The sequence below is a fragment of the Rattus norvegicus genome, chromosome 19 (genome assembly GCF_036323735.1).
Source record: "Rattus norvegicus strain BN/NHsdMcwi chromosome 19, GRCr8, whole genome shotgun sequence".
In the NCBI taxonomy this organism is placed as follows: Eukaryota; Metazoa; Chordata; class Mammalia; order Rodentia; family Muridae; genus Rattus; species Rattus norvegicus.
The window spans coordinates 17,974,013-18,001,076 of record NC_086037.1 but is presented as its reverse complement, the minus strand read 5'-3'; the positions used below and the strand labels follow the sequence as shown (position 1 = coordinate 18,001,076).

The 27,064-nt window shown below is 43.4% G+C and overlaps 2 protein-coding genes across 2 annotated transcripts; both read left to right on the top strand.

The window, feature by feature from the left end:
• The first annotated feature begins 7,287 nt into the window (after positions 1 to 7,287).
• On the top strand, positions 7,288 to 9,979 carry LOC134483415 (disks large homolog 5-like). The gene is made up of 2 exons (XM_063278688.1): positions 7,288 to 7,738; positions 8,853 to 9,979. The coding sequence occupies exons 1-2, from the start codon at positions 7,527 to 7,529 to the stop codon at positions 8,998 to 9,000; spliced, it is 360 nt and encodes a 119-aa protein (XP_063134758.1). The 5' UTR covers positions 7,288 to 7,526; the 3' UTR covers positions 9,001 to 9,979.
• An 8,820-nt stretch (positions 9,980 to 18,799) lies between these two features.
• LOC134483414 (disks large homolog 5-like) lies at positions 18,800 to 22,025 on the top strand. The gene is made up of 3 exons (XM_063278687.1): positions 18,800 to 19,043; positions 20,242 to 20,385; positions 21,018 to 22,025. Exons 1-3 carry the CDS (start codon positions 18,832 to 18,834, stop codon positions 21,196 to 21,198), a joined length of 537 nt encoding a protein of 178 aa, XP_063134757.1. The 5' UTR covers positions 18,800 to 18,831; the 3' UTR covers positions 21,199 to 22,025.
• The last annotated feature ends 5,039 nt before the right edge of the window (positions 22,026 to 27,064 follow it).

Here is a 27,064-nt window from a genome sequence, read left to right as displayed (position 1 = left end):
GGACATGCTGACCACACACCTTGTTTTGTTCTGAATGTTCTGTATGCGGTTTGCTAATCTAGAGAAATTCTACACCTGAAGGAGTGGTTCCCTGAATTGGACACAGGTGAAAGGCTAAGGCAGATGTGTGAAGGAACGTTTCACTGAAGCAGAGGCAGGTAAAAGGATGTTCTGCTAAAGCACGAATGTGAAAGGACACGTGATGAAGGGTTCTGCACTAAGGACACACATGCATTGGTCTGCCTTGCATTCTGTAGTTGAGCTGCATTTGTTGGGACTTCATAGAACCACAGCAAAAACCCTTCTGGTGGGCTGCTGTAGTTTCTCGCTGTTTCCTGGGGCTCGGGCTGATGGGCAGAGTGATGTCAGCTGAGACAAACACATGTGCTGACGCAGGACACACACTGAGGCCAGACCCATGGAGGACACGGGATATTGAGAGGGAGTTTGGATGGAGTTATGCTTTCGTATCTTGTTGGTCTGGGGTCTCTGCTGATCTCTGCTCGCTGAGAGCTGCTCTTACTGACTGTGTAGCATCTTGACTGTTTTTGTTTCACTTGGACAGCCCTCAGGACCAGGCTCTCCTCTCCCTTAACCATGGCTGCTGTCCTCTTCCTCTCTCCTCTCCATCACACATGTTCTTCCTTTATTCTTTGGCAATTTCTTCTTCCTTCTTCCCTCCTCATGATCCTCTCTAGCAAAGCCCTCAAAGCTCCCCTCCCCCATCTCTCTGCTGTTGGCTGTTGGTGTTGGCTTCTTTATAATCACAGTTAACTGGGAGCAGGGTCAGTTATTTGGGGTTAACCAGTCTTGAGTTCAACAAATTAGCATTAAAATACAAGCAGCATTAGGCCAATCCACTACAGGGGCTTTTGTTTGTTTGTTTGGTTGGTTTGGTTTAATTTTCATTTACCTTTTTACTTGTTATTTTATTTTTGGCAATTTTTTATTAATCGGTTATTTTATTTATTTACATTTCAACTGTTGTCCTGCTTTCCACACGCCCCTCATCAAACCTTACATCCCATTTCTGCTCAGCTTTGCCTATGTGACAGTGCTCCTGCACCCACACATATCCACACATATCCCCACCTCACACCTCTAGGATCTGCCTTTGGTGGGGCTACAGGCCTCACCTTGAACCATAGAGCATCCTTGCATACACTTTGGCTGGCAGTTTAGCCCCTGGGAGCTTGGGGATTAGGGAAAGAGGATCTGGTCAGATATTAAAGCCAATGATTGCTGCTTTCTCTTCTTTTTCTGGTTATAGGTGAAATTTTGTTTGTGTGCTTATCTTTTTTTAAATTATTGAGAGAAGATTAATTTCTTGGTCTTTCTTGGGTATAGTTTAGTTCACTGTCTTGGAGTTTTCCTCCTATTAGCCTCTGTTGTGCTTTCTTAGAGAAAAGAATTGTTTAAATTTGGTTTTGTCATGAAATATCCTGGTTCCTCCTTTTATGGTGATTGAGGATTATGCTGGATATAGGAGCCTGTGTCTGCATTACATCTGCCCAAGATTTTCTTACTTTTAGAATCTCTGTTGAGAAGTCTGGTGTAATTCAGATATGTCTGAATTTATTTGTTACTAGATATTTATACCTTACCCCTTTTAATGTTCTTTCTTGATCTGTGCATTTAGCGTTTTAATTATTATGTGAATGGAGGAATTTTTCTGGTACAATTAGTTTGATGTTCTGTAGGCTTGTTGTACCTTTATGGTCTTTTCTTTCTTTACCTTATGGAAGTTTGCTGCTATGATTTGTTGAAGGTGTTTACTGGATCTATGAACTAGAAATCTTAATTCTCTTCTCTATCTATTATCCTTAGGTTTCAACATTTAATTGTGTCCTGAAATTCATGGATGTTTTGGATTCAATAAACCATACATGTTTATCTGAGATGGGTGTTTTGTGCTTTGTGGGATGACCTCCTTGACCCCAGGCTGCATGAAGAATCTCAGCTGACAATGGGGACATAAATTATGAGTATGTGTAGCAAGACCCAGGCCTCTTCCAGGTTCTTAGATAGTAACTGAGAACCTCAAATACAGTAGTAATGTGATAGTGTGGTGTGAATCTAGTTACTATTCTCTATTTTGATATAGATGACTCTTTTTGTGTCATGGTCAGCTTATAATGACTAGAAGACCTAAGCTTGAGAATAACCAAAGACTACATTGCTTCTCTAACAGCTGAGCTTTTAAAAGCCCTGGTGTGACAGCAACTGTTGGTGGACACTCTGGATTATTCCTCCTGTACTTTAACTCTCTGTGTCACTTCCACCATCAGTAAGTTAGTTCAATTCCATAAATTGGAAATTCCTCACCTGGAAGAAATACTCTTTTTTTTTAAAGATTTATTTATTTATTTATTATATACAAGTACACCGTGACTGTCTTCAGACACACCAGAAGAGGGCATCATATCTCATTACAGATGGTTGTGAGCCACCATGTGGTGGCTGGGATTTGAACTCAGGACCTCTGGAAGAGCTGTCAGTGCTCTTAACCACTAAGCCATCTCTTTAGCCCAAGAAATACTTTCTGAATATGATCTGAGATTGGCCATGGAAAAAGGGTAGCTTGAACTGTCCCACCTAGGTTCTGGGCCTGCACAGGCCTGTTCTCCAAAAGAAACCTGTGTTCACAGCTGTTGGCTGGCTAAGAAAGATTTCACGAGACGTGATACACAGCCCTTGGACTTCTGCTTCAGTCATCTGCACAATTTTTCCCGGACGATATCCTCATACCTCCAGCAGGCGGGTGATGAAGCTGTCCACTCTCAGCTCCCCTTCAGCCATCTTGTGGGCACCAGACTCTCCTCCCTGCAGCAGGAACAAGGGCTTCTCCATGGTGGCTGCAGCAGCAGTGGCAGTTTGACATTCTCACCTAGGAGACCCTATGCCTTTCTACCCCAGTTCCAACTCACCTCAGGCCCGGGCCTTCCCCCTATCCACTTCCCACAGAGCAGGGAGAGCAGCACCCACTAGAAATAAAAGGGAAGCCCTTGGTCCTGCCAAGACTGAACCCCCAGTGAAGGGGCTTGTTGGGGGGAGGGTGGTAATGGGGGGAGGATGGGGAGGGGACACCAATAGAGAAGGGGAGGGGGAGGGGTTAGGGGGATGTTTGCCTGGAAACCCAGAAAGGTAATAACAATTGAAATGTAAATAAGATATACCCAATTTAATAAAGATGGAGAAAAAAATAGAAAGAAAAGGCACACATTTAAAACAGAAGAATATGGACCCTAATTTTAAACCACAGCTCTGTCAATTAACTATACCTTAAGGAAGCTCAGAAAAGCAGGCCAAACAATTAATATTTTCTCGGTTTAGGTAAATAATAATGTCCATTTCTTGCTATTGTGGAGGGAATTAAATAGATAATATGTAATCATGGAAGTTTTGAAGTTCCATCCATTTTTCTTTTCATTAAATCAATCTTACTCATTTCATTGATGAAATATGTATGTTTTCCGTTTCATAGTTATATGTATAATAAAACCAGTATAAAACCTTCAGAATATTCAGTTATTATAGATATTTGTCATTTCTTACAGAGGGCAACTATGATTGACTACACCCAATTCTATAAAAAACAAAAGTCAGGAAACCTGGCCCTTGGCAGCAATGAATGAAGAAATATCTAGGATGGTGGGGCATGAATTCTGCCAAGCAATGACCTCAGATAGGTGGGGTTGTGAGGAAGATGTATGGTTGAATAGCACACTAGATTCACGTTGTATCATCTTGATTTAATCTAAGGACAAAGAAGTGCAGTATCTCTGATGGCTTTCTTCTAACCCCTTGAAAGGTTCACTGGGGATTGACCTCAGTTCTTCATTCTTCTTGCTGGGGCAGCAACACTCAGGGAAGCTTGAGATTGCCATAGGCACAGTATTAGGCTAGAAATGCTGAGTAGGTGATACTAAGTTGTTCAGATGGTGATACCCATTTCATTTGTTCTTAACGTGGACCTAAGGAAAGACAGATCGAGGTCCTTAGAATACAAAGATCATTTCCAGTTCTTTTCTACCTTTCCTGAATGAAAGACTGGTTGGCAGAGAATGGTAAAAATTCAAGAATTGGTAGATGATGCTTTGAATGAAGGGTGGGTTTCTGTGCTGGTTTTAGACAGGTTCTCAATTTCCCCATCTTGTTCTCTACGTTGCTCGTCAGGTTCACTTTGAGCTCAAATAAAGCTGCTTCCACTTTCCAACAGGTAGTCTTACAAAGGTGCCTCCAAGGACTGTGAGGACAGCATTAGCCAATGAGAATTGAGGTGTGTAACCCACAACTATAGCTTTATCTGAAAGACCCTCAGACAGAGGAGACTCTCGCTCCAGTCCTGAGGACAATCACCACCCCATGAACACACAGGACTCAGTCTTGATGTAAAAACAAGAGGTTTTCTTTGGGATACCAATGCACTGGGGCCCGACATGGTCCACACACAGGAGGGATGTGAGGAGCCTCAAACAACAGAAATATACAGCTTAAAATGTCAGTTAAGATTACACAGTTTCCTTAGCTCAGCTATTTCGTGCCAAGGATAACTAGGCAGATGTTTCTCGTCCTGGAATTCCTGGGATAAGGCCGTAACCACATCAGTGCAGCTATTTCAGTACGAAGGACATCTGACTTGATATATGTTTTCTTATCCTGGGGTTCCCAGGACAAGGACCAAGGATATCTGTCTTGGCAGGTGTTTCTCTTCTGGAGTTCCCAGGACAAGGCTATAGCTATGTCAGCCTATAGCACAGCTGCATTCAGTACCAAGGATATCTCACTTCTATAGTGGTCAGTCAGCTTCCCAGAGATGTTTCCTGTCTAATTGCCCTGCAGTAAATATGTTCTATACCCTCTGTTCTTATGGTCCGGCAGCTTCCTAGAGAGTGGGTGGGAATGTGCTTTCTGTACTTTCTGGTCTATTGTCTAATGTCACGGGGCTAAGCGAGGGCCAGCTTAAAAGATTCTCATTCGTAAGAAATGGCTGTACTGATATCAAACGGGGATCTTTCATATCCACTTTCTTCCAAGTCTACCAGCCATCTCAGATTGTTGCTGTAATATGCCTGACAATCAAGGACATAGAAAAATAACTTGATACACAGCAAGGACATTGTGATCATATCCTGTGTTGTTATGTATGTTCTAGATGAGGTTGGTTAAAATGACAATATTGCACAAAGCTTTATATAGGACCCATCAAATTAAGGTTCACTATGCACTGTCATAGCTAAAATGGCCTGGTCAGAAGTGACCACTGGATCACTCTTCTGTAACTTCACATGAAAGGCTTGTGCTTTTTGTGTTTTTTTATTTTTCTGTTTTTTCTTATTTATTTATTTATTTATTTATTTATTTATTTATTTATTTATTTATTGTTTTATATGTTGTCAGGAAGATAGTTCAAGTCATGGATCTGCCCCCAAAATCTGAGCTTTACTACCAATACCAATGTTTACAACAGTATTAGTGTATGCATTCAATAAAATAACTTGTTTTTTTTTTTTAAGTAGGATAGATGCGTTTGTGTTTTGTGGGGTGATTCATGAAACAGGAGTGAAGATGCTTGTTTCTTACTCTGTCCACTGAGTTATGTCTCTAGGCTTGTCCAAATCCTTTGGCTGCACCATACCACACACACACATCTGCTGACTATTTTATTTTTCAGATGAAATCAGACGTTATAGCTTAGAGAGGCCTGTAAGCAATCCTGCTTTGGTAACTTAGGTGCAGAGAGGAGAGCCCCACACTCAGCCTGAGGGTGCATTCACTGGTGGATCCAATATTTCAGTTTCCTCTGCTAACAGATCACCACATTGTTGCCAGCACCATAATGAATGCAATTCTTTCTCCTAAGGAATCCGGTGGCAACTGTTAAATGTTAAGCACAAAGCTTCAGGTTGTACCTATAACACACACCCACATTGCAACCTACCCTACAGGCTATTTCTGGGTGTGATTTCATGCACCTGCACATGATGAGACAGGAGACGTCTTTGGCTACTTATAGGAACTGGTGTGATTTCTCAGTAATCTTTAATGGGTAATATTGCTGACTGAGGAGAATTTGAGGTAGGATGAAACATTTCTGTGCAGGGATCGGGGAGGAAGCACTCATTTAGGTACATAGCAATGACTTAGGTTTTTCCAATCAAGCCTAGAGCCAAATTTGGCTTTGGAAGCATGTGGTGCTCAGTGGCTATGCCACAGGGAAGTCTCCTGAAAAGGGCACATCAGCTTTTGCTCAGTACAAGGAGAACATTAGCAGGGAGGCAAAGTCTGTTCTCCGTGACATCAGCCGGCCCTTCGTGGACATTCTATTGTCTCCTAGAGAGACCTTGGAATCCCTGTGATGTCACCAGTATCGTTGTGACAACCAATTCCCTACTTTTTCTCTTAGTGTCCAAACGATATATCCACAGGCATGTTTGCCCGTCTTCTCAGGCGCTTTGGGAGAGTTGATGTTGATAGAGAAGAGTCTAGAGTGAAGCAAACGAAACCTAAAGGTAATGATGGACACAGGACATGGGGAATGTGGAGTAAGTTCTGGGCAGTGTATGTTGAGCTTCCTCTCAGGGGTGAGTGTGGGGGCCTTCAGCTGGCCTTTATAGCAATGGGCCACAACCACTGGAACATCTCCACAGATATTGAATTCCATGATTATCACAATTCCTGAAAGTCAAGGTTTTCACATTATTAGTTTCTCCATAACCACATGGAGGATATGGCAATGCCTATGCTATTATTGGGTGAACTTCTAGTCTTTACTTTTACAGTGCATTCGGTATGTTAAATTGATATAATAACACCATAAGTAGTCATGGAGGGTATAACTTTTCTGAATTAAACAGGGCATCAATGTACTTCACTTTCATTGCTTCTTTAAATTCAGTGACTATCTGACAGTAGTAAGAGGGAGAGAACTGTGCTCCTGGCATGACCTTATATTCTTAGAACTCCTTTGACTACCTCTGGCTGACGGGGCCAATCTTACCTTCATATATTAGAGGTTCTGTGTGGCAGATATTTTTCTACAGTAGCCAAACTATATGGAGCAGGTAGAGAAAGAGCCTGTAACCTATTGGCACTTCTGGGGCATTTGTCATTTCAGTAGGGGGAATTAATAAATCTGTTGACCATGTCCTCCCCCTACATGACTTTTTAATGCAAAGTTATTGGACTAGAGTAACAGTGTAGGATGTCTGAGTATCCCTGATCAATCAATTCATTGTGGATGCTGAATTGATGATCTGACTTCTGAAACCAGAGGGGTGAGGGTCCTGAAACCAGGTTGTAGCCTGCGTACCTGATAATAATCCTGGAGAAGGCATCTCTCTGGTACTTGTAAGCCTGTGTGGGCGGGCATAGGGAACACCTGGCTGCTTACATCTCTTGGTCTCTATATAGTAGTGGGGGAACTGTGATCCACTTAGGATGCCTCTTACACATAGACCAAACTCCTTGCAGTGACACTGGCTTCCAAGCATGTTCTCCTGTTTGGACCTCACTGTGGTCTGTGTATGCTCTATGCATTCGCCCCATGCAGGTTCACTTGTGTTCTTCTACCTACAGCGGCCTGCAGACAGACGTCATCCCCTGAAAATGTCCTAAACAAGGTGCAGGCCAACGAGGAAGAGGAGAGGCTGAATAGAGAACTGGAGCTAACTACCAAGGAGAGAAATGAGCTGACAGATCGCCTCCTTTATGTGACAGGTGGATCCATGAGCAAGAGGTATGCATTGCTCCAAACAAACGACCTTGTTCTAAACCTCATCTCCCATAGAGAGGAGATTCAGAACCTGACCCTTACTGAGGAGTGAGATTGAAAATGGACTCTCTGATTCTGCCTGTTGAAAATCTGAACTTGCAATCTGAGTGAAGAACTCAGGGATAAAGTCACTGGAGCATGAGTTCCCAGTGTACAATTGGAAAGCCCTTGACAGGTGGTAGTTTTGCAAGGTTCTAGGTGCTGTGAGTTTGTGGAGAGTGTTTGTACTTGCTAGGAAGGTGACTGAACACTATCATCTCCTGGCAGCAGCCTTAGGTGACAGGTCCCACAGTGTTCATATCAATGCTTAAGTAGAAGGCCTGAGGCTCTGGCCTGCTCCTTCTTGTCTCTGTGCCTTACACTCTGAGACAGTAATGGTGCATGCATTTCTACTGATTCTCATTGTGCTCTTTCCATATTTGTCTCTCTTTCTCATTCTCTGAGTCTGTTTACTTTTCTTTTCTTCTTTTTTTTTTTGGTTCTTTTTTTCGGAGCTGGAGACCTTACTTTTCTTTTCTTGTGGGGGTGCCCCAGTTTGTGTGTCTGTGTGTGCAGAACAGCACAGTTCTTTGCCTGTGTAGTCACATTTGTCTATACATTTGTATGCCTTGGGCAGATTATAAGTTTGTGGCAATATCTGGTCTCATCTCCAGAATTATGTGTACTGTCTGCCTCTAGAATATTAGTTATTCGGCTTGTAGCATTCCATTTGTCAAAACAGGAAAAATGAAATCAGAGGTTTCTGGATGTGTGTGTGTGTGTGTGTGTGTGTCTGTGTGTGTTTGTGTGTGTGTGTGTGTGGTTGGGTAAGCTCTGTGGCCTAGGCTCTTGACAGCATAACAGGTTTGAATGCAGATCCAGCCCTCCTGATTGAAAAATGTGAGCCAGGGAACCCTTTATCTGGGTGCTTAGTTTTTGTTGTCCTGGGCACACAATTCCAAGTTTCTGAAGCTGAAGAAGATCCAAATATGTAGAATTCAGAAAGTGTCCTTCCAGGGCTGGGGTAGTACAGGACACAGCCTGAGTTCATATAATCCTAAACCTCGATGTTCATTGGGTTCTATCTTCCTGGGGCCAGCCCCTACTTCAGGCCAAATCCATTTTATGAAAACTTGAAGATAAAGGAGAAAGAGGTCATGTCATTACTGCACAACTTAGACACAAAGAACATTGAACATCGTGAGAAATTTCAGGAGCTCAAGAAGGAGATTAACTTCTATCGGTAAGTACTGGTCAGAAGGGCCCATCACTTGTGGAATATCCATGTCTGCCTCTCTTTGTTCTGGACTGGAGAGCCTGCAGCTCTGGGCCCATGTCTTCTGCTGTTTAAATATCACTGTGCCGTGGGTCTTTTGGACTCAGTTTCAGTTCCATAAGAGACTGTGACTTCTCAGCGCAGTGTCTATGCATCTTTAGAAGGCTCTGGATAGATCTACACTGATTCAGGCATCAGAGTGTTATTAGGACAACCTGTGGCTCTGGGGTCATACCAGGTTTAACAAAGCTCAATGTGTGGACCACATGGTTTGCATGACCTCCCTTGGTTCTACTGTCCTCTTGTGGTTATTTGCCGCCTACTAATTGATGCTGTCCCGATGCATTGGGCTCTCATGGGTAGTTGTAGATCCCTTGTTCTTTTGGAGAGACATGGACTCTTATTGGTGCTTGGGTCACAGAAACAATTTATTCTTCCCTGGATTGGCCATTTGCTGTTTGTGCAGCAGCCTTACATGTATGGAGATGTACTCTATGAAGTCTTTATGGGTATCTGGGTCCTGGTGGACTTTGTGGGATTTGGCAGTTGGAATGGGAGGAAGAGGTTTCGGATCTTACTATGCAGAGTGTGTTTCCAGCAACCTGCACAGCCGGCTCCTGATGGACCAGGCATGTATGAAGAAGAAGTTGGTCACATTGAAGCAGGAGAGCAAGGAGTTACAGCGATATTTGTTTGAGTTGAACCCGAATGCTGAAGACGAACAGGAGAAGACCAGCAACCTCCAGACCCAGCAAAATGTGGTAGGAACAAGCAGCTGAGTCAGATTAACAATGTCTGATACCATTTGCCTATTGGATACATCTTTGCTTCCCCTATCATCTTTCTAATATCCCCACACCCAATCAGTCACCCACCTCATGTGATAGAGTTATTCATTGCTCTGTCTATGCACAAGTATTCTGGGATGTTAACCACTTTTCAGAAACTGAATTATGGGCAAGTACACTTCTCTGCCCTTTTTGTAACTGCAGTCCAGAAATGGTGACAGAGGAATAACATATCACATGACTGCATCTCCCTATTACAGATTGGATGCTATGAAGAGTTTTGAACGAGTTCTTGGTCGTGTGACAAAGGTCATACAGGGGTCATGTGATGGTTGGAAGCACCTTGTAGGGATAAGAACCAAGTGCAAATGGCAAATGAGTCCTGGTCATTGGCTTTGATCTCAGTATCATGTGGCCTTCTACTTTCTTCCTGCAACCCAGTTAGGTCTCTTCTCCTTTCCCCGTTCTTGGTTATCACTGGTAGAAGTTTGAGGAGCAGCTTGTTCTCCCACAGTACTGTGAGGGTTGTTGGTGACTTTCCCCAGGCTGCAGAGATATCAGCAATGATTTCAGTGAAAAGATCAGTGCTGTCTGTCCAATGCAGCTGAAGGGACAAAAGGCAGCAACTTGACAGCTGGTATGCGTGTCCCCACCAAATCAGTGTCTTAATAGCTGCCTTCTCCTCCCAGGTCTCAGGAACTGCAGGAGACATGGAATAGGACAGATCCCAGGAAGACAGCCCCCTGAGGAATGAGTTTCTCTCTCAGGAGTTCCCTGCTGACGACAATCCTCAACAGTCAAAGACTTTTTTGGGGAGAATATTCTTCTTCTCAGTTAATTTCCTCATTGTATAGAGACCCTAAATTTATGTATCCGTATGACAGCCTGTCTCATTGAGGTCTTTCTCCTCTCTCATACCGACAACACCATTTGAGAGACAACTGAGGGGACTGCCTTGACATCTCCCTAGAGGAGAAACAGCACTACAACTGTGTTTCTAAATGTTCATTAAGAAAATGCTGTTAAGAAATATTTTTGGTTATGATTTTCATTGAAGTTTTCTTTTTGTTATATCATAGTTATATATTCTTGTTACTGTTTTTCATTTTTATACCATTTTAGTTGTTCATTTTATGCCTGTTTTTTGTAAATTGTATTCCTTATGAATAAAAATTGATTTGTAACTCTTGACTCTTAAGACCATCTTATTCAAGGGTCCTTTCCCCTCCTGTAGACTTAGAACTGACAGCTGGATATGGATCTTTGCATGGTCCAGGCAGCATGAGTAAATAGGGAATTTAAAGCCACCAAGCTGTACACAGGGTGATAGTGTCTTTTGTGTGGATAATGTGACTTTTTTTATGGACACACACTTTATGATGTAATCACTGACATACTGTATCCATGCTGTCATGTGTTCTGCTCATCCTAATCTATATCAGTCTACAACACACATTCCTTATTGACTGTTTGCCCAGATATTGAGTAACACACACTCATGCCTGTAGAGCTGCAGAAAAAATGACAACTTTCACAAAGGAATATAGAATAATCCTAATCGAGAACCATGTGCCTCGGTTTTTCTTACAATACAGCATTAGTATTAAACCACAAAGATAATGACCATCAACGTCATTTTGGGAAATAGGTTTTTATAGGTGCTGTTTCACTTGATCATTCATATGCTGTGTTTTTTATTGTTGCTGATTATATTTATTTTTATCATTTAACTCAATGGATCTTTTTTTTTCAAATGTATGTCTGGGCCACTCCTGAGTGCATTTCCCTCATGATCCAAAAGAGGGAATAGCATTCCCCATTGTAGATGATTGTTAGGGACCATGTGGCTCTTCTGAGAGAGCAGCAGATGCTCTAACCTGTGAGCCATCACCACAGCTCCTGTAGGTAGCTTTTGTCCTTCCAGGGCATGTGCTATACTAGATGGACGCCATCATCTCCCATTAAGGAGAGAGATCTCAGGAGATTTGTATGTACAGGTGGTTGAGCGGTGCCTGCTCAATGTGGTAGCCTGCTAGGCATCCACACCGGGCTCTGGTGCCTCCACTGCTCATTGTGCATTCAGCATCATCCTCCAGCATCACTCAGTTTCAATTCCAAACAGAGCTTTCACTTACTATCGATGATCATATAGATTATGCACATCTGATAAAATACAGAAGAGACTAGCCTCCTTCTACAGGCCAACTTGGCATAATGAATTCTTTTGATAGAAAGCAAGATAATTATCTTAATCTATGCAGTTTAGGGAGGTCCTCAAGAGCATCCATAGTGAATGCAGACTGCAGCTGTGACCACATGTTTCTTTTGCAGAGCAGGTCTGTGCAAGCCCAGAACTTAGGTGGGATAGTTCATGTTTCACCTTTTACATGGAAATCTGTGATCGTATTGAGAAAGTATATTTTCCACGTGACTCATTTACAATTTATGGAATTAAACTGACTTACTGAGAGTGGAGGTGACTCAGAGAGATAAAGTGCAGAAGACTTATCCAGTATGTCTGCAAACAGATGCTGTCTCATTAGGGCTTTTCAATGCTCAGCAGCTGGAGAAGCAAGGGAGAGGCATTGGTGACTCTCAAGCTTAGGTCCTCTAGTCATTATAAGCTGAGCATGACACAAAAAGTCATAGGTATCACACTAGAATCTAGTAACTAGATTTAACCAACCTATCACATTAATGCTATGTTTGGTGGTATTTTTTTCTCTCCTAGAACCTGGAAGAGGCTTGGGGTTTTCTAATCCTACTCATAATTTATTAATCTTCCCAACACTATGGGCTTTGTTCTGTAAATGCTAACAGCGCCATCCAATACCTAGGATATTTTCTACTGACATGTGTGACATGAGACAAAACAGTCCCTGTCATCCCTCACCTGAATAAACTTCCTTAGAGGACAGTGTAGTTGGAGGGTCCTTCTTTCCTCTCCAAGATCGAGAAACATTTCCAGTCTTCAGACAAGAGTGTCAGCCATTGTCCAGTGACTGTCTTGAGATGTCCACATTGTCAGCTGAGTGTCGTCATCCAGCCTGCCCTGTAATTGTTGTAGATGATTAATAGGGTTCCAGCCCTAGGATTTAATTCAGTGCTACTGTACTTGCCAAACACACTCAAAGCCCTCGCTGCCACCCTAGTCCTGTGTGCTCTAGAGAAAGAAAATAAAGAACCACATTGTCTATCAAGTTTCTCCTCCAATAGAAGGAGAATCTGCATCAGGTCTTTTAAGTAACTCTAAGCCCCAACTTCCCCACAGCTCCCTGCATCGATTCCATTATTGGTGCATTTTCAGTAACGCTCACTTTATTTTTGGTGTGCAAAGAATTTGCACCATGTCAGTAAAGTGTGTGTGTGTGTGTGTGTGTGTGTGTGTGTGTGTGTGTTCATCCATGAACTCACTATAAATTATTATCAAATGACCCAGAAGACCGTGGAGAAACCTTTCGATGTGCATGCAGAATTATGTTACTACCGTTCCATGGCACCTTGCAGGGAACACTGAAATAGTGGGCCGCTTTAATAGAGCCTAAAACCAGGCTATGCATGGTTTTCGGTGAGATTGTGATGTGCAACACCACAACAGAGATCAGCAGAAGCTTCATTTATTCCATGCTGCTGTTACCAAGAGGAGGCAAAACCTCATCCCATAGAGAGTCTGGTGGGATCTGATGAAGGGCAATAAACTCAGGGTTGAAAACAAGCCTTTAGAAACAAAGAGAAAAATGCAAAGTCAAGGAAAGTAAGAGCTGTCTTTTTCTTTTCTTCCTCTTTTTTTTTTTGAGAAGATCCACAAGAGAGACAACCCCTTCCTCAAACTAACAATGCACAAGAGAGACAATACATGAATTAAAAATCAGAAATGAAATGAGGGACATAAGAATAGAAACCGAGCAAATTCCAAAATCATTAGTTCTTACTCCCGAGGACTTTACGCCAGAACACTGGAATATTTATTCGATACTGTTGATTTTGTAGACAGATAACAATTACCAAAGTTAAATCCAGATCTGGGAAGGTATCTGAAAAATACCCCTAAGAAAATAGATACACTCATTAAAGGTTGCATACATTATATATTATATTGCTTTCTTTTTGCATGATTAAACCCCTTCAAGGACATTTAGCTATGTTATAGAAAGTGTTACTTTTAAAACAAAAGGACAAAGAGAGAAATTGAGGAGTCACTGAGAGACACTTCCCAGACAGGATCAAGGAAAGACGGCTGAGAGATGCAAGCAGGGGCTGGAACGCTGCCCTTGAGAAGAAAATGTTTTTCTCACTTTACCTTACACTATGCTGTACTGTGTCTGTTTTTTGTGGAAGCGGCTCTCATGCTCTCTGGGTTATGACAAGTATATTGTGATACTAGGAAGAGGGGTGATTTGCTATACAGATATTTTAAGGAGAAGCCTTTGCTTAGTCTCACTTCTTTGCCTAGTCTTGCCTCAGTCGTTCCTGGTATCATGGGAATAACGATCTTATTATATCTTGCCAAAAGGGAAAGTTAGGTAATCCATATTCATGCCTATATAAGGGTTAATAAACTTGCAGCTGCATGCAGTTGCATCTGCCTTTGCTCTGCATCCTCTGTGTCCTGGTTATTTGTGACCGTACCTGGGCCCCCAATGCACTAGATGTTGACAAGCTTCACCCTTCTCAGTGTCAGGTTTATTTTCTTTCTTTTTTGAAATCTATGATGTGGAGGCGTATTACAGCAACAATATGAAATAGCAGGCGGGCATGTATGAAAATTGCTGTGTTTAAGCTAGGTGTGGGGACAAGTCCTCAAAAGGAGCTGTTAAGATGGGAAACACATAATGCATTTGTTGCTGGAATTGAGTTGCCTCAGCTGTGTTGCTCTGCCTGCTCAGTGTCCATTCAACATCACTCTGTTTCTACAGAGGAACTCAAGGTTTGCCCCAGCCGCCTGTGAGCTGTGATATGGGCAGAGAAAGGCCAGGACACAGGGGTGATTTCCCACTCCTCAGTTATGCTGAATTTTCCACTACTGTACTTGTATACACAAGTACAGTGTGGTCAGTTATTATAGATATTTGTCATTTCTTACAGAGGGCAACTATGATTGACTACACCCAATTCTATAAAAAACAAAACTCAGGAAACCTGGCCCTTGGCAGCAATGAATCAAGAAATATCTAGGATGGTGGGGCATGAATTCTGCCAAGCAATGAACTCAGATAGGTGGGGTTGTGAGGAAGATGTGTGGTTGAATAGCCCAATAGATTCACGTTGTATCATCTTGATTTAATCTAAGGACAAAGAAGTGCAGTATCTCTGATGGCTTTCTTCTAACCCCTTGAAAGGTTCACTGGGGTTTGACCTCAGTTCTTCATTCTTCTTGCTAGGGCAGCAACACTCAGGGAAGCTTGAGATTGCCATAGGCACAGTATTAGGCTAGAAATGCTGAGTAGGTAATATTAAGTTATTCAGATGGTGATACCCATTTCATTTGTTCTTAACGTGGACCTAAGGAAAGACAGATCGAGGTCCTTAGAATAAAAAGATCATTTCCAGTTCTTTTCTACCTTTCCTGAATGAAAGACTGGTTGGCAGAGAATGGTAAAAATTCAAGAAATGGTAGATGATGCTTTGAATGGAGGGTGGGTTTCTGTGCTGGTTTTAGACAGGGTCTCAATTACCCCATCTTGTTCTCTAAGTTGCTCGTCAGGTTCACTTTGAGCTCAAATAAAGCTGCTTCCACTTTCCAACAGGTAGTCTTACAAAGGGGCCTCCAAGGACTGTGAGGACAGCATTAGCCAATGAGAGCTGAGGTGTGTAACCCACAACTATAGCTTTATCTGAAAGACCCTCAGACAGAGGAGACTCTCGCTCCAGTCCTGAGGACAATCACCACCCCATGAACACACAGGACTCAGTCTTGATGTAAAAACAAGAGGTTTACTTTGGGATACCAATGCACTGGGGCCCGACATGGTCCACACGCAGGAGGGATGTGAGGAGCCTCGAACAACAGAAATGTACAGCTTAAATAGTCAGTTAAGATTACACAATTTCATTACCTCAGGTATTTCGGTGCCAAGGATAACTAGGCAGATGTTTCTCATCCTGGAATTCCTGGGATAAGGCCGTAACCACATCAATGCAGCTATTTCAGTATGAAGGACGTCTGACTTGATATATGTTTTCTTATCCTGGGGTTCCCAGGACAAGGACCAAGGATATCTGTCTTGGCAGGTGTTTCTCTTCTGGAGTTCCCAGGACAAGGCTATAGCTATGTCAGCCTATAGCACAGCTGCATTCAGTACTAAGGACATCTCACTTCTATAGTGGTCAGTCAGCTTCCCAGAGATGTTTCCTGTCTTGTAATTGCCCTGCAGTAAATATGTTCTATACCCTCTGTTCTTATGGTCAGGCAGCTTCCTAGAGAGTGGGTGGGAATGTGCTTTCTGTACTTTCTGTTCTATTGTCTAATGTGTAGGGGCTAAGCGAGGGCCAGCTTAAAAGATTCTCATTCGTAAGAAATGGCTGTACTGATATCAAACGGGGATCTTTCATATCCACTTTCTTCCAAGTCTACCAGCCATCTCAGATTGTTGCTGTAATATGCCTGACAATCAAGGACACAGAAAAATAACTTGATACACAGCAAGGACATGGCAATCATATCCTGTGTCGTTATGTATGTTCTGGATGAGGTTTGTTAAAATGACAATATTGCACAAAGCTGTATATAGGACCCATCAAATTAAGGGTCACTATGCACTGTCATAGCTAAAATGGCCTGGTCAGAAGGGACCACTGGATCACTCTTCTGTAACTTCACATGAGAGGCTTGTGCTTTTTGTGTTTTTTATTTTTGTGTTTTTTTCTTATTTATTTATTTATTTATTTATTTATTTATTTATTGCTTTATATGTTGTCAGGAAGATAGTTCAAGTCATGGATCTGCCCCCAAAATCTGAGCTTTGCTACTAATACTGTAAACAGTATTAGTGTATGCATTCAATAAAATAACTGTATTTTTTTTTTTTAGTAGGATAGATGCGTTTGAGTTTTGTGGGGTAATCCATGAAACAGGAGTAAAGATGCTTGTTTCTTACTCTGTCCACTGAGTTATGTCTCTAGGCTTGTCCTACTCCTTTGGCTGCATCCCCCCCCCCCCACATCTGCTGACTATTTTATTTTTCAGATGAAATCACACGTTATAGCTTAGAGAGGACTGTAAGCAATTCTACTTTGGTAACTTAAGTGCAAAGAGGAGAGCCCCACACTCAGCCTGAGGGTGCATTCACTGGTCGATCCAATATTTCAGTTTCCTCTGCTAACAGATCACCACATTGTTGCCAGGACCATAATTAATGCAATTCTTTCTCCTAAGGAATGTGGTGGCAACTGTCAAATGTTAAGCACAAAGCTTCAGGTTGTACCTATAACACACACCCACATTGCAACCTACCCTACAGGCTATTTCTGGGTGTGATTTCATGCACCTGCACATGATGAGACAGGAGACCTCTTTGGCTACTTATAGGAACTGGTGTGATTTCTCAGTAATCTTTAATGGGTAATATTGCTGACTGAGGAGGATTTGAGGTAGGATGAAACATTTCTGTGCAGGGATTGGGGAGGAAGCACTCATTTAGATACATAGCAATGACTTAGGTTTTTCCAATCAAGCCTAGAGTCAAATTTGGCTTTGGAAGCATGTGGTGCTCAGTGGCTATGCCACAAGGAAGTCCCCTGAAAAGGGTCCATCAGCTTTTGCTCAGTACATGGAGAACATTAGCAAGGAGGCAAAGTCTGTTCTCCGTGACATCAGCCGTCCCTTCGTGGACATTCTATTGTCTCCTAGAGAGACCTTGGAATCCCTGTGATGTCACCAGTACCGTTGTGACAACCAATTCCCTACTTTTTCTCTTAGTGTCCAAAGGATATATCCACAGACATGTTTGCCCGTCTTTGTAGGCGCTTTGGGAGAGTTGATGTTGATAGAGAAGAGTCTAGAGTGAAGCAAACGAAACCTAAAGGTAATGATGGACACAGGACATGGGGAATGTGGAGTAAGTTCTGGGCAGTGTATGTTGAGCTTCCTGTCAGGGTTGTGTGTGGGGGTCTTCTGCTGGCCTTTTTAGTAATGGGCCACAACCACTGGAACATCTCCACAGATATTGAATTCCATGATTATCACAATTCCTGAAAGTCAAGGTTTTCACATCATTAGTTTCTCCATAACCACATGGAGGATATGGCAGTGCCTATGCTATTTTTGGGTGAACTTCTAGTCTTTACTTTTACAGTGCATTCGGTATGTTAAATTGATATAATAACACCATAAGTAGTCATGGAGGGTATAACTTTTCTGAATTAAACAGGGCATCAATGTACTTCACTTTCATTGCTTCTTTAAATTCAGTGACTATCTGACAGTAGTAAGAGGGAGAGAACTGTGCTCCTGGCCATGACCTTATATTCTTAGAACTCCTTTGACTACCTCTGGCTGACGGGGCCAATCTTACCTTCATATATTAGAGGTTCTGTGTGGCAGATATTTTTCTACAGTAGCCAAATATACGGAGCAGGTAGAGAAAGAGCTTGTAACCTATTGGCACTTCTGGGGCATTTGTCATTTCTGTAGGGGGAATTAATAAGTCTGTTGACCATGTCCTCCCCCTATATGACTTTTTAATGCAAAGTCATTGGACTAGAGTAACAGTGTAGGATATCTGAGTATCCCTGATCAATCAAGTCATTGTGGATGCTGAATTGATGATCTGACTTCTGAAACCAGGTTGTAGCCTGCGTACCTGATAATAATCCTGGAGAAGGCTCTTTCTGGTACTTGTAAGCCTGTGTGGTTGGGCATAGGGAACACCTGGCTGCTCACATCTCTTGGTCTGTATATAGTAGTGGGGGAACTGTGATCCACTAAGGATGCCTCTTACACATAGACCAAACTCCTTGCAGTGACACTGGCTTCCAAGCATGTTCTCCTGTTTGGGCGACACTGTGGTCTGTGTATGCTCTATGCATTCGCCCCATGCGGGTTCACTTGTATTCTTCTACTTACAGAGGCCTGCAGACAGACGTCATCCCCTGAAAATGTCCAAAACAAGGTGCAGGCAAATGAGGAAGAGGAGAGGCTGAATAGAGAACTGGAGCTAACTACCAAGGAGAGAAATGAGCTGACAGATCGCCTCCTTTATGTGACAGGTGGATCCATGAGCAAGAGGTATGCATTGCTCCAAGAAAACGACCTTGTTCTAAACCTCATCTCCCATAGAGAGGAGATGCAGAACCTGACCCTTACTGAGGAGTGAGTTTGGAAATGGACCCTCTGATTCCACCTGTTGAAAATCTGAACTTGTGATCTGAGTGAAGATTTCAGGGATAAAGTCACTTGGGCATGAGTTCCCAGTGTACAATTGGAAAGCCCTTGACAGGTGGTAGCTTTGCAAGGTTCTAGGTGCTGTGAGTTTATGGAGAGTGTTTGTACTTGCTAGGAAGGTGACTGAATGCTATCATCTCATGGCAGCACCCTTAGGTGACAGGTCCCACAGTGTTCATATCAATGCTTAACTAGAAGTCCTGAGGCTCAGGCCTGTTCCTTCTTGTCTCTGTGCCTTAAATTCCGAGACAGTAATGGTGCATACATTTCTACTGATTCTCATTGTGCTCTTTCCATATTTGTCTCTCTTTCTCATTCTCTGAGTCTGTTTACTTTCCTTTTCTTGTGGGTGTGTCCCAGTTTGTGTGTCTGTGTGTGCACAGGTCTGCATGCATATGCACAACTTTTATATGTTTCTGTGTCCCTCCACCCTTGGAATTTAGGGGTCTGTTTTTTGACCTCAGGATTTACCTGTATAATAGTTTCATGGAGGTGTGAGTGCTTTATTTTGGAAGCCCCAATTTCAACAGCACAGTTCTTTGCCTGTGTGGTCACATTTGTCTATACATTTGTATGCCTTGGGCAGATTATAAGTTTGTGGCAATATCTGGTCTCATCTCCAGAATTATGTGTACTGTCTGCCTCTAGAATATTAGTTATTCGGCTTGTAGCATTCCACTTGTCAAAACAGGAAAAATGAAATCAGAGGTTTCTGGAAGTGTGTGTGTGTGTGTGTGTGTGTGTGTGTGTGTGTGTGTGTGTGTGGTTGGGTAAGCTCTATGGCCTAGGCTCTTGACAGCATAACAGGTTTGAATGCAGATCCAGCCCTCCTGATTGAAAAAAGTGAGCCAGGGAACCCTTTATCTGGGTGCTTAGCTTCTGTTATCCTGGGCACACAATTCCAAGTTTCTGAAGCTGAAGAAGATCCAAATATGTAGAATTCAGAAAGTGTCCTTCCAGGGCTGGGGTAGTACAGGACGCAGCCTGAGTTCATATAATCCTAAACCTCGATGTTCATTGGGTTCTATCTTCCTGGGGCCAGCCCGTACTTCAGGCCAAATCCATTTTATGAAAACTTGAAGATAAAGGAGAAACAGGTCATGTCATTACTGCACAACTTAGACACAAAGAACATTGAACATCGTGAGAAATTTCAGGAGCTCAAGAAGGAGATTAACTTCTATCGGTAAGTACTGGTCAGAAGGGCCCATCACTTGTGGAATATCCATTGCTGCCTCTCTTTGTTCTGGACCGGAGGGTCTGCAGCTCTGGGTCCATGTCTTCTGCTGTTTAAATATCACTGTGCCGTGGGTCTTTTGGACTCAGTTTCAGTTCCATAAGAGACTGTGACTTCTCAGCACAGTGTCTATGCATCTTTAGAAGGCTCTGGATAGAACTATACTGATTCAGGCATCAGAGTGTTATTAGGCCGACCTGGGCCTCTGGGGTCATACCAGGTTTAACAAAGCTGAATGTGTGGACCACATGGTTAGCATGACCTCCCTTGGTTCTACTGTCCTCTTGTGGTTGTTTACTGCCTACTAATTGATGTTGCCCTGATGCATTGGGCTCTCATGGATAGTTGTAGATCCCTTGTTCTTTTGGAGAGACATGGACTCTTATTGGTGCTTGGGTCACAGAAACAATTTATTCTTCCCTGGATTGGCCATTTGCTGTTTGTGCAGCAGCCTTACATGTATGGAGATGTATTCTACGAAGTCTTTATGGGAATCTGGGTCCTGGTGGAGTTTGTCGGATTTGGCAGTTGGAATGGGAGGAAGAGGCTTCAGAATCTTACTATGCAGAGTGTGTTTCCAGCAACCTGCACAGCAGGCTCCTGATGGACCAGGCATGTATGAAGAAGAAGTTGGTCACATTGAAGCAGGAGTGCAAGGAGTTACAGCGATATTTGTTTGAGTTGAACCCGAATGCTGAAGACGAACAGGAGAAGACCAGCAACCTCCAGACCCAGCAAAATGTGGTAGGAACAAGCAGCTGAGTCAGATTAACAATGTCTGATACCATTTGCCTATTGGATACATCTTTGCTTCCCCTATCACCTTTCTAATCTCCCCACACCCAGTCAGTCACCCACCTCATGTGATAGAGTTATTCATTGCTCTGTCTATGCACAAGTATTCTGGGATGTTAACCACTCTTCAGAAACTGAATTATGGGCAATTATACTTCTCTGCCCTTTTTGAAACTGCAATCCAGAAATGGTGACAGAGGAATAACATATCACATGACTGAAGGCAGCAACTTTACAGCTGGTATGCGTGTCCCCACCACATCCGTGTCTTAATAGCTGCCTTCTTCTCCCAGGTCTCAGGAACTGCAGGAGACATGGAATAGGACGGATCCCAGGAAGACAGCCCCCTGAAGAATGAGTTTCTCTCTCAGGAGTTCCCTGTGACGACAATCCTCACAGTCAAAGACTTTTTGTGGGTGAATATTCTTCTTCTCAGATAATTTCCTCAATGTATAGAGACCCTACATTTATGTATCCGTATGCCAGCCTGTCTGGTTGAGGTCTTTCTCCTCTCTCATACCGACAACACCATTTGAGAGACAACTGAGGGGACTGCCTTGACATCTCACGTCCTAGAGGAGAAACAGCACTACAACTGTGTTTCTAAATGTTCATTAAGAAAATGCTGTTAAGAAATGTTTTTGGTTATGATTTTCATTGAAGTTTTCTTTTTGTTATTTCATAGTTATATATTCTTGTTACTGTTTTTCATTTTATACCATTTTAGGTATTCATTTTATTCCTGTTTTTTGTAAATTGTACTCCTTATGAATAAAAATTGATTTGAAACTCTTGACTCTTAAGACCATCTTATTCAAGGGTCCTTTCCCCTCCTGTAGACTTAGAACTGACAGCTGGATATGGATCTTTGCATGGACCAGGCAGCATGGGTAAACAGGGAATTCAAAGCCACCAAGGGGTACACAGGGTGATAGTGTCTTTTGTGTGGATAATGTGACTTTTTTTATGGACACACACTTTATGATGTAATCACTGACATACTGTATCCATGCTGTCATGTATTCTTCTCATCCTAACTATATCAGTCTACAACACACATTCCTTATTGACAGTGTGCACCAAATATTGAGTAACACACACTCATGCCTGTAGAGCTGCAGAAAAAATGACAACTTTCACAAAGGAATATAGAATAATCCTAATGGAGAACCATGTGCCTCAGTTTTTCTTACAATACAGCATTAGTATTAAACCACAAAGATAATAACCATTAACGTCATTTTGGGAAATAGGTTTTTATAGGTGCTGTTTCACTTGATCATTCATATGCTGTGTTTTTTATTGTTGCTGATTATATTTATTTTTATCATGTAACTCAATGGATCTTTTTTTTTTCAAATGTATGTCTGGGCCACTCCTGAGTGCATTTCCCTCAGGATCCAAAAGAGGGAATAGCATTCCCCATTGTAGATGATTGTTAGGGTCCATGTGGTTCTTCTGAGAGAGCAGCAGATGCTCTAACCTGTGAGCCATCACCACAGCTCCTGCAGGTGGCTTTTGTCCTTCCAGGGCATGTGCTGTACTAGATGGACGCCATCATCTCCCATTAAGTAGAGAGATCTCAGGAGATGTGTATGTACAGGTGGTTGAGGGGTGCCTGCTCAATGTGGTAGCCTGCTAGGCATCCACACCGGGCTCTGGTGCCTCCACTGCTCATTGTGCATTCAGGATCATCCTCCAGCATCACTCAGTTTCAATTCCAAACAGATCTTTCACTTACTATCGATGATTATATACATTAAGCACATCTGATAAAATACTGAAGAGACTAGCCTCCTTCTACAGGCCAACTTGGCATAATGAATTCTTTTGATAGAAAGCAAGATAATTATCTTAATCTATGCAGGTCAGGGAGGACCTCAAGAGCATCCATAGTGAATGCAGACTGCAGCTGTGACCACATGTTTCTTTTGCATAGCACGTCTGTGCAAGCCCAGAGCTTAGGTGGGACAGTTCATGTTTCACCTTTTTCATGGAAATCTGTGATTGTATTGAGAAAGTATATGTTCCACGGGACTCATTTCCAATTTATGGAATTAAACTGACTTACTGAGAGTGGAGGTGACTCAGAGCGATAAAGTGAAGAAGAATAATCCAGTATGTCTGCAAACAGATGCTGTCTCATTAGGGCTTTTCAATGCTCAGCAGCTGGAGAAGCAAGGGAGAGGCATTGGTGACTCTCAAGCTTAGGTCCTCTAGTCATTATAAGCTGACCATGACACAAAAAGGGTCATAGGTATCACACTAGAACCTAGTAACTAGATTTAACCAACCTATCACATTAATGCTATGTTTGGTGCTATTTTTTGCCCTCTTAGGACCTGGAAGAGGCTTGGGGTTTTCTAATCCTACTCATAATGTATTATCCTTCCCAACACTATGGGCTTTGTTCTGTTAATGCTAACAGCGCCATCCAATACCTAGGATATTTTCTACTGACATGTGTGACATGAGACAAAACAGTCCCTGTCATCCCTCACCTGAATAAACTTCCTTAGAGGAAAGTGTAGGTGGAGGGTCCTTCTTTCCTCTCCAAGATCGAGAAACATTTCCAGTCTTCAGACAAGTGTGTCAGCCATTGTCCACTGACTTTTTTGAGATGTCCACAATGTCAGCTGAGTGAGGGCAGGGCAGGGCAGGGCAAGGGATTGGGGCAGGGCAGGGTAGGGCAGGGGATTGTGGCAGGGCAGGGGAGGGCAGAGCACTGGGGCAGGGTATTGGGGCAGGGCAGGGGTTTGGGGCAGGGCAGGGGTTTGGGGCAGGGCACAGCAGGGCATTGGGGCAGGGCAGGGCAGGGCATTGGGCAGGGCATTGGGGCGGGGCAGGGCAGGGCATTGGGGCAGTGCATTGGAGCAGGGCAGGGCAGGGCAGGGCAGGGCAGGGCAGGGCAGGGGATTGGGGCAGAGTCCATGAGATGTTAGTAGGCAACAGGCCAGCTGGGGCTAGTGTGGGTACAGGGCTTCTAGTGTGGGTGTGAGAGGAGTAAATTAGGAATGGTCAGATTCTGATGCAGCATATAGGCGGGAAGCAGCTTAGACCATCTCAGTGCCATATAGGGACATTGTAGACACTGATGGGCAATGTCGGGATAGTAGGGTCCCATATAGTGCTCTCTGCAGGTGTCAGGAGAGCATACAGTGGCTCTGTCAGACTTATGACAATCAGGCAGGCACTGGGTGCAAGTGAGAATCATGGGACAAGCCCTGTGTGCAGCCTGGTTTGGGACATTCCCAGGTGCCCCATGGACTGCAAATTAAAGGCAAAGGACACAGGGAAGCCAGCAATTCCCATGCACAGGACATAAATACCTGTAGATCTTTCTAGAATTTCCATAGACTATCTGTCACTCGTCCTCATTATAGAAGGCACCAACATTCTGCCCTCTACTTCAACTTGGTGAGACAGCTATTCTAACTCCAGCAGGAAGGCCTCAGGGAAGACAGTAAGAACTCACAAGTGACCCCTTTTACTATTGAAACAGGGTCTTCCTATGGAGCCCAGAGTGGCTGTAGGATACTAATGCTCCTGCCTCACAGTGACTAGAATTCCAATCCACCCTCAAGAGCAGTTGATTCATCAATAGATCAGACTAAGGACATGTGAGGCTCCAGGGTGCTAGGATTACCAGGGTCCTAGTAAGTTTCTCCAGCCTAAATTACAACCTGAGTCAGTGCTGCTATTTGGGACACCGCCTGATGCCCAGTGACATCACACCTTGGAACTCTTTGTCAAGCATAAGCTGTTATGGGAATGAAGTACCCACACAATAAAAACTGGTCTGGATACTCCTAGGTCAAGAATCCCCTGTTGGAAATGCCTTGGACCGCAAAATTTTAAATGCTAGATCCTTCTGGCTTTTAGAAGATTTATAAATACAAAAAAAGAAAGATGGGCATAGTAATTTAAGCCAGTGATCCTAGTCATGGGAAACTGAGTCAGAGTGATGGAAGACTGTAAGTTCCAGGGCAACCTGTGTTTCAAGAAAAAAAAAAAAGGCATGGTGAATATTCCACTCAAGTAGAAAACAAAAGGGTTTCACATGGGCCCTGCCATCTACTGGTCAGCACTCTCATCACCACAGCCACAGGGAGACACTGGGGAACATTTCCCACTGTCTCTCTTTGGGATGCATTCCACCCCATGATTCTATGTGAGGAATCCCCCAAAGGTTGCATCATGTGAGGGACCTAGAAAGTTCCAGGATTGGGAGAATTTAGGAGTTTATAATTAGGGATGATCTACAGCTGTGGCAAAGCCTTTTCCCAGCACATTGCAGCCCTAGGTTTGTCCCCAACAGTAAAAATAAAATCCCCCAAAATAATTCAAACAAAATGTCCTGAAGCCTGCGCCCTGACCAGTCTCCTCAAAAGTGCGCAGGAACCTGGGTCCACATTTAGGACCCAGCACGACCTCTGTGACCCGTGAGAAGGGATCTAATATGGGAATTAGTACAGTATGACTTATCCTTGTGGATACCTTTGGTGACAATAACCACCTGACCCCTGAAAACCCATCTACCTGGGGGGCTCAGCACTCATGTCACCCAAAAAGCCCAGATCCTAGGGCCAGCATGGGCAGGTGGTGAAGAAAGTTTGTCTCTCGTGAACATCAGTTGCTGCTCCTGACCTGACTCTATCCTCAGGAGACAATGTCACCCCAGAAAGTGTGGGTGTCAATGGCTCTTCCCAGGCCAAGCCTGGGATACTGCTTAAGTTCCACAATGCACAGCAGTGCTCACTCTAGAGCTAAATGTTCTACAGCTGAAAGGGGTGGGTGCTCTGCTGGCCACGCCCCTCCCCTGCAGTATTTAGTGCACTCAGAGTGGTGCTTCAGATGTGAGGGACTTCTTGAGGCTACTCCCATGGAGAATGGCAGATTCATCAGAACGGGGCACAGGGTGAGTTCAGAGCACAGCTGGGACGAATTTAGGGATGCCAAGCCATGACTAAGACCAGATCCTGGGCTGACAGGCACTTGAGCTGGAGAACTGGCATCCAAAGTGTGACTGCCTGAATTCCTCTTAGACCAAAAGCCCTGGATCTGAGCTACTTTGGTGCGTGCTCCTAAGTGGGGTCCCAGACACAGCTCAGAATTGGGGCTGTGCATGGACTTTGGTGCTGGCAGCAGGTGGCTTAGCCATAAAGTGCCGAGCTTTCCCATCTGTGCCCACTCAAACTCCTCTGTTTCATTTTAGGTGTGTTTGGTATAATTTTGAGACAGGGCATCTTGTAGCAGCCCAACTCGCTTTGAGCAACACTGTAACAGAAAAATAACCTTGAATTCAAGATCCTCCAACCCCTCTGTCCCAAGTCCTGGAATTAAGACCTCCAGCTGTGACCATTTTCTGTAGCATAGGATCCATCTGTATTAGAGTGAGCTTTGGAAATACTGGAGCTCCGACTGTTCCTTAGAATTCAGGTTTCCTTAATTCTTAGCAGGAGTTTTGTGATGATGCTGATGAGAGAGTCAGGAGTTACACTGGGAGAGGTAACAGTCCTGGCAGGCCTGAGTGCTCAGTGAAAGTCAAGACAGAAGCCTGCTGATTAGCACCTGAGTGAAAGTGGGAGGATTCAGAGTTCAAGAACAGACTCAGTTACATTCCTAAGACCATATTGCAACATTTTTGTTTCATTTTTGGCTTGTTTTCTTTGAGACAAGGTGTTAATTTATAGCCCTGGCTGTCCTGGAACTCACAATGCCTCTGCCTCCCAACGGACAGAATTAAAGGCATGTGCCAACATGCACTGCCACTAATTAATTTTTAATTAAACATGCTGGCACAATCCAGTAATCCCAGTGCTTAAGAGGCCGA

Excerpts from the sequence above, each read along its gene's own strand:
- LOC134483415 (XM_063278688.1), top strand. The coding sequence starts at position 7,527 with ATGCTCTATGCATTCGCCCCATGCAGGTTCACTTGTGTTCTTCTACCT. Across the intron at positions 7,739-8,852 it reads GGTGGATCCATGAGCAAGAG|CCCCTACTTCAGGCCAAATC; the intron begins GTATGCATTGCT and ends TCCTGGGGCCAG.
- LOC134483414 (XM_063278687.1), top strand. The coding sequence starts at position 18,832 with ATGCTCTATGCATTCGCCCCATGCGGGTTCACTTGTATTCTTCTACTT. Across the intron at positions 19,044-20,241 it reads GGTGGATCCATGAGCAAGAG|CCCGTACTTCAGGCCAAATC; the intron begins GTATGCATTGCT and ends TCCTGGGGCCAG. Across the intron at positions 20,386-21,017 it reads AAGGAGATTAACTTCTATCG|CAACCTGCACAGCAGGCTCC; the intron begins GTAAGTACTGGT and ends GTGTGTTTCCAG.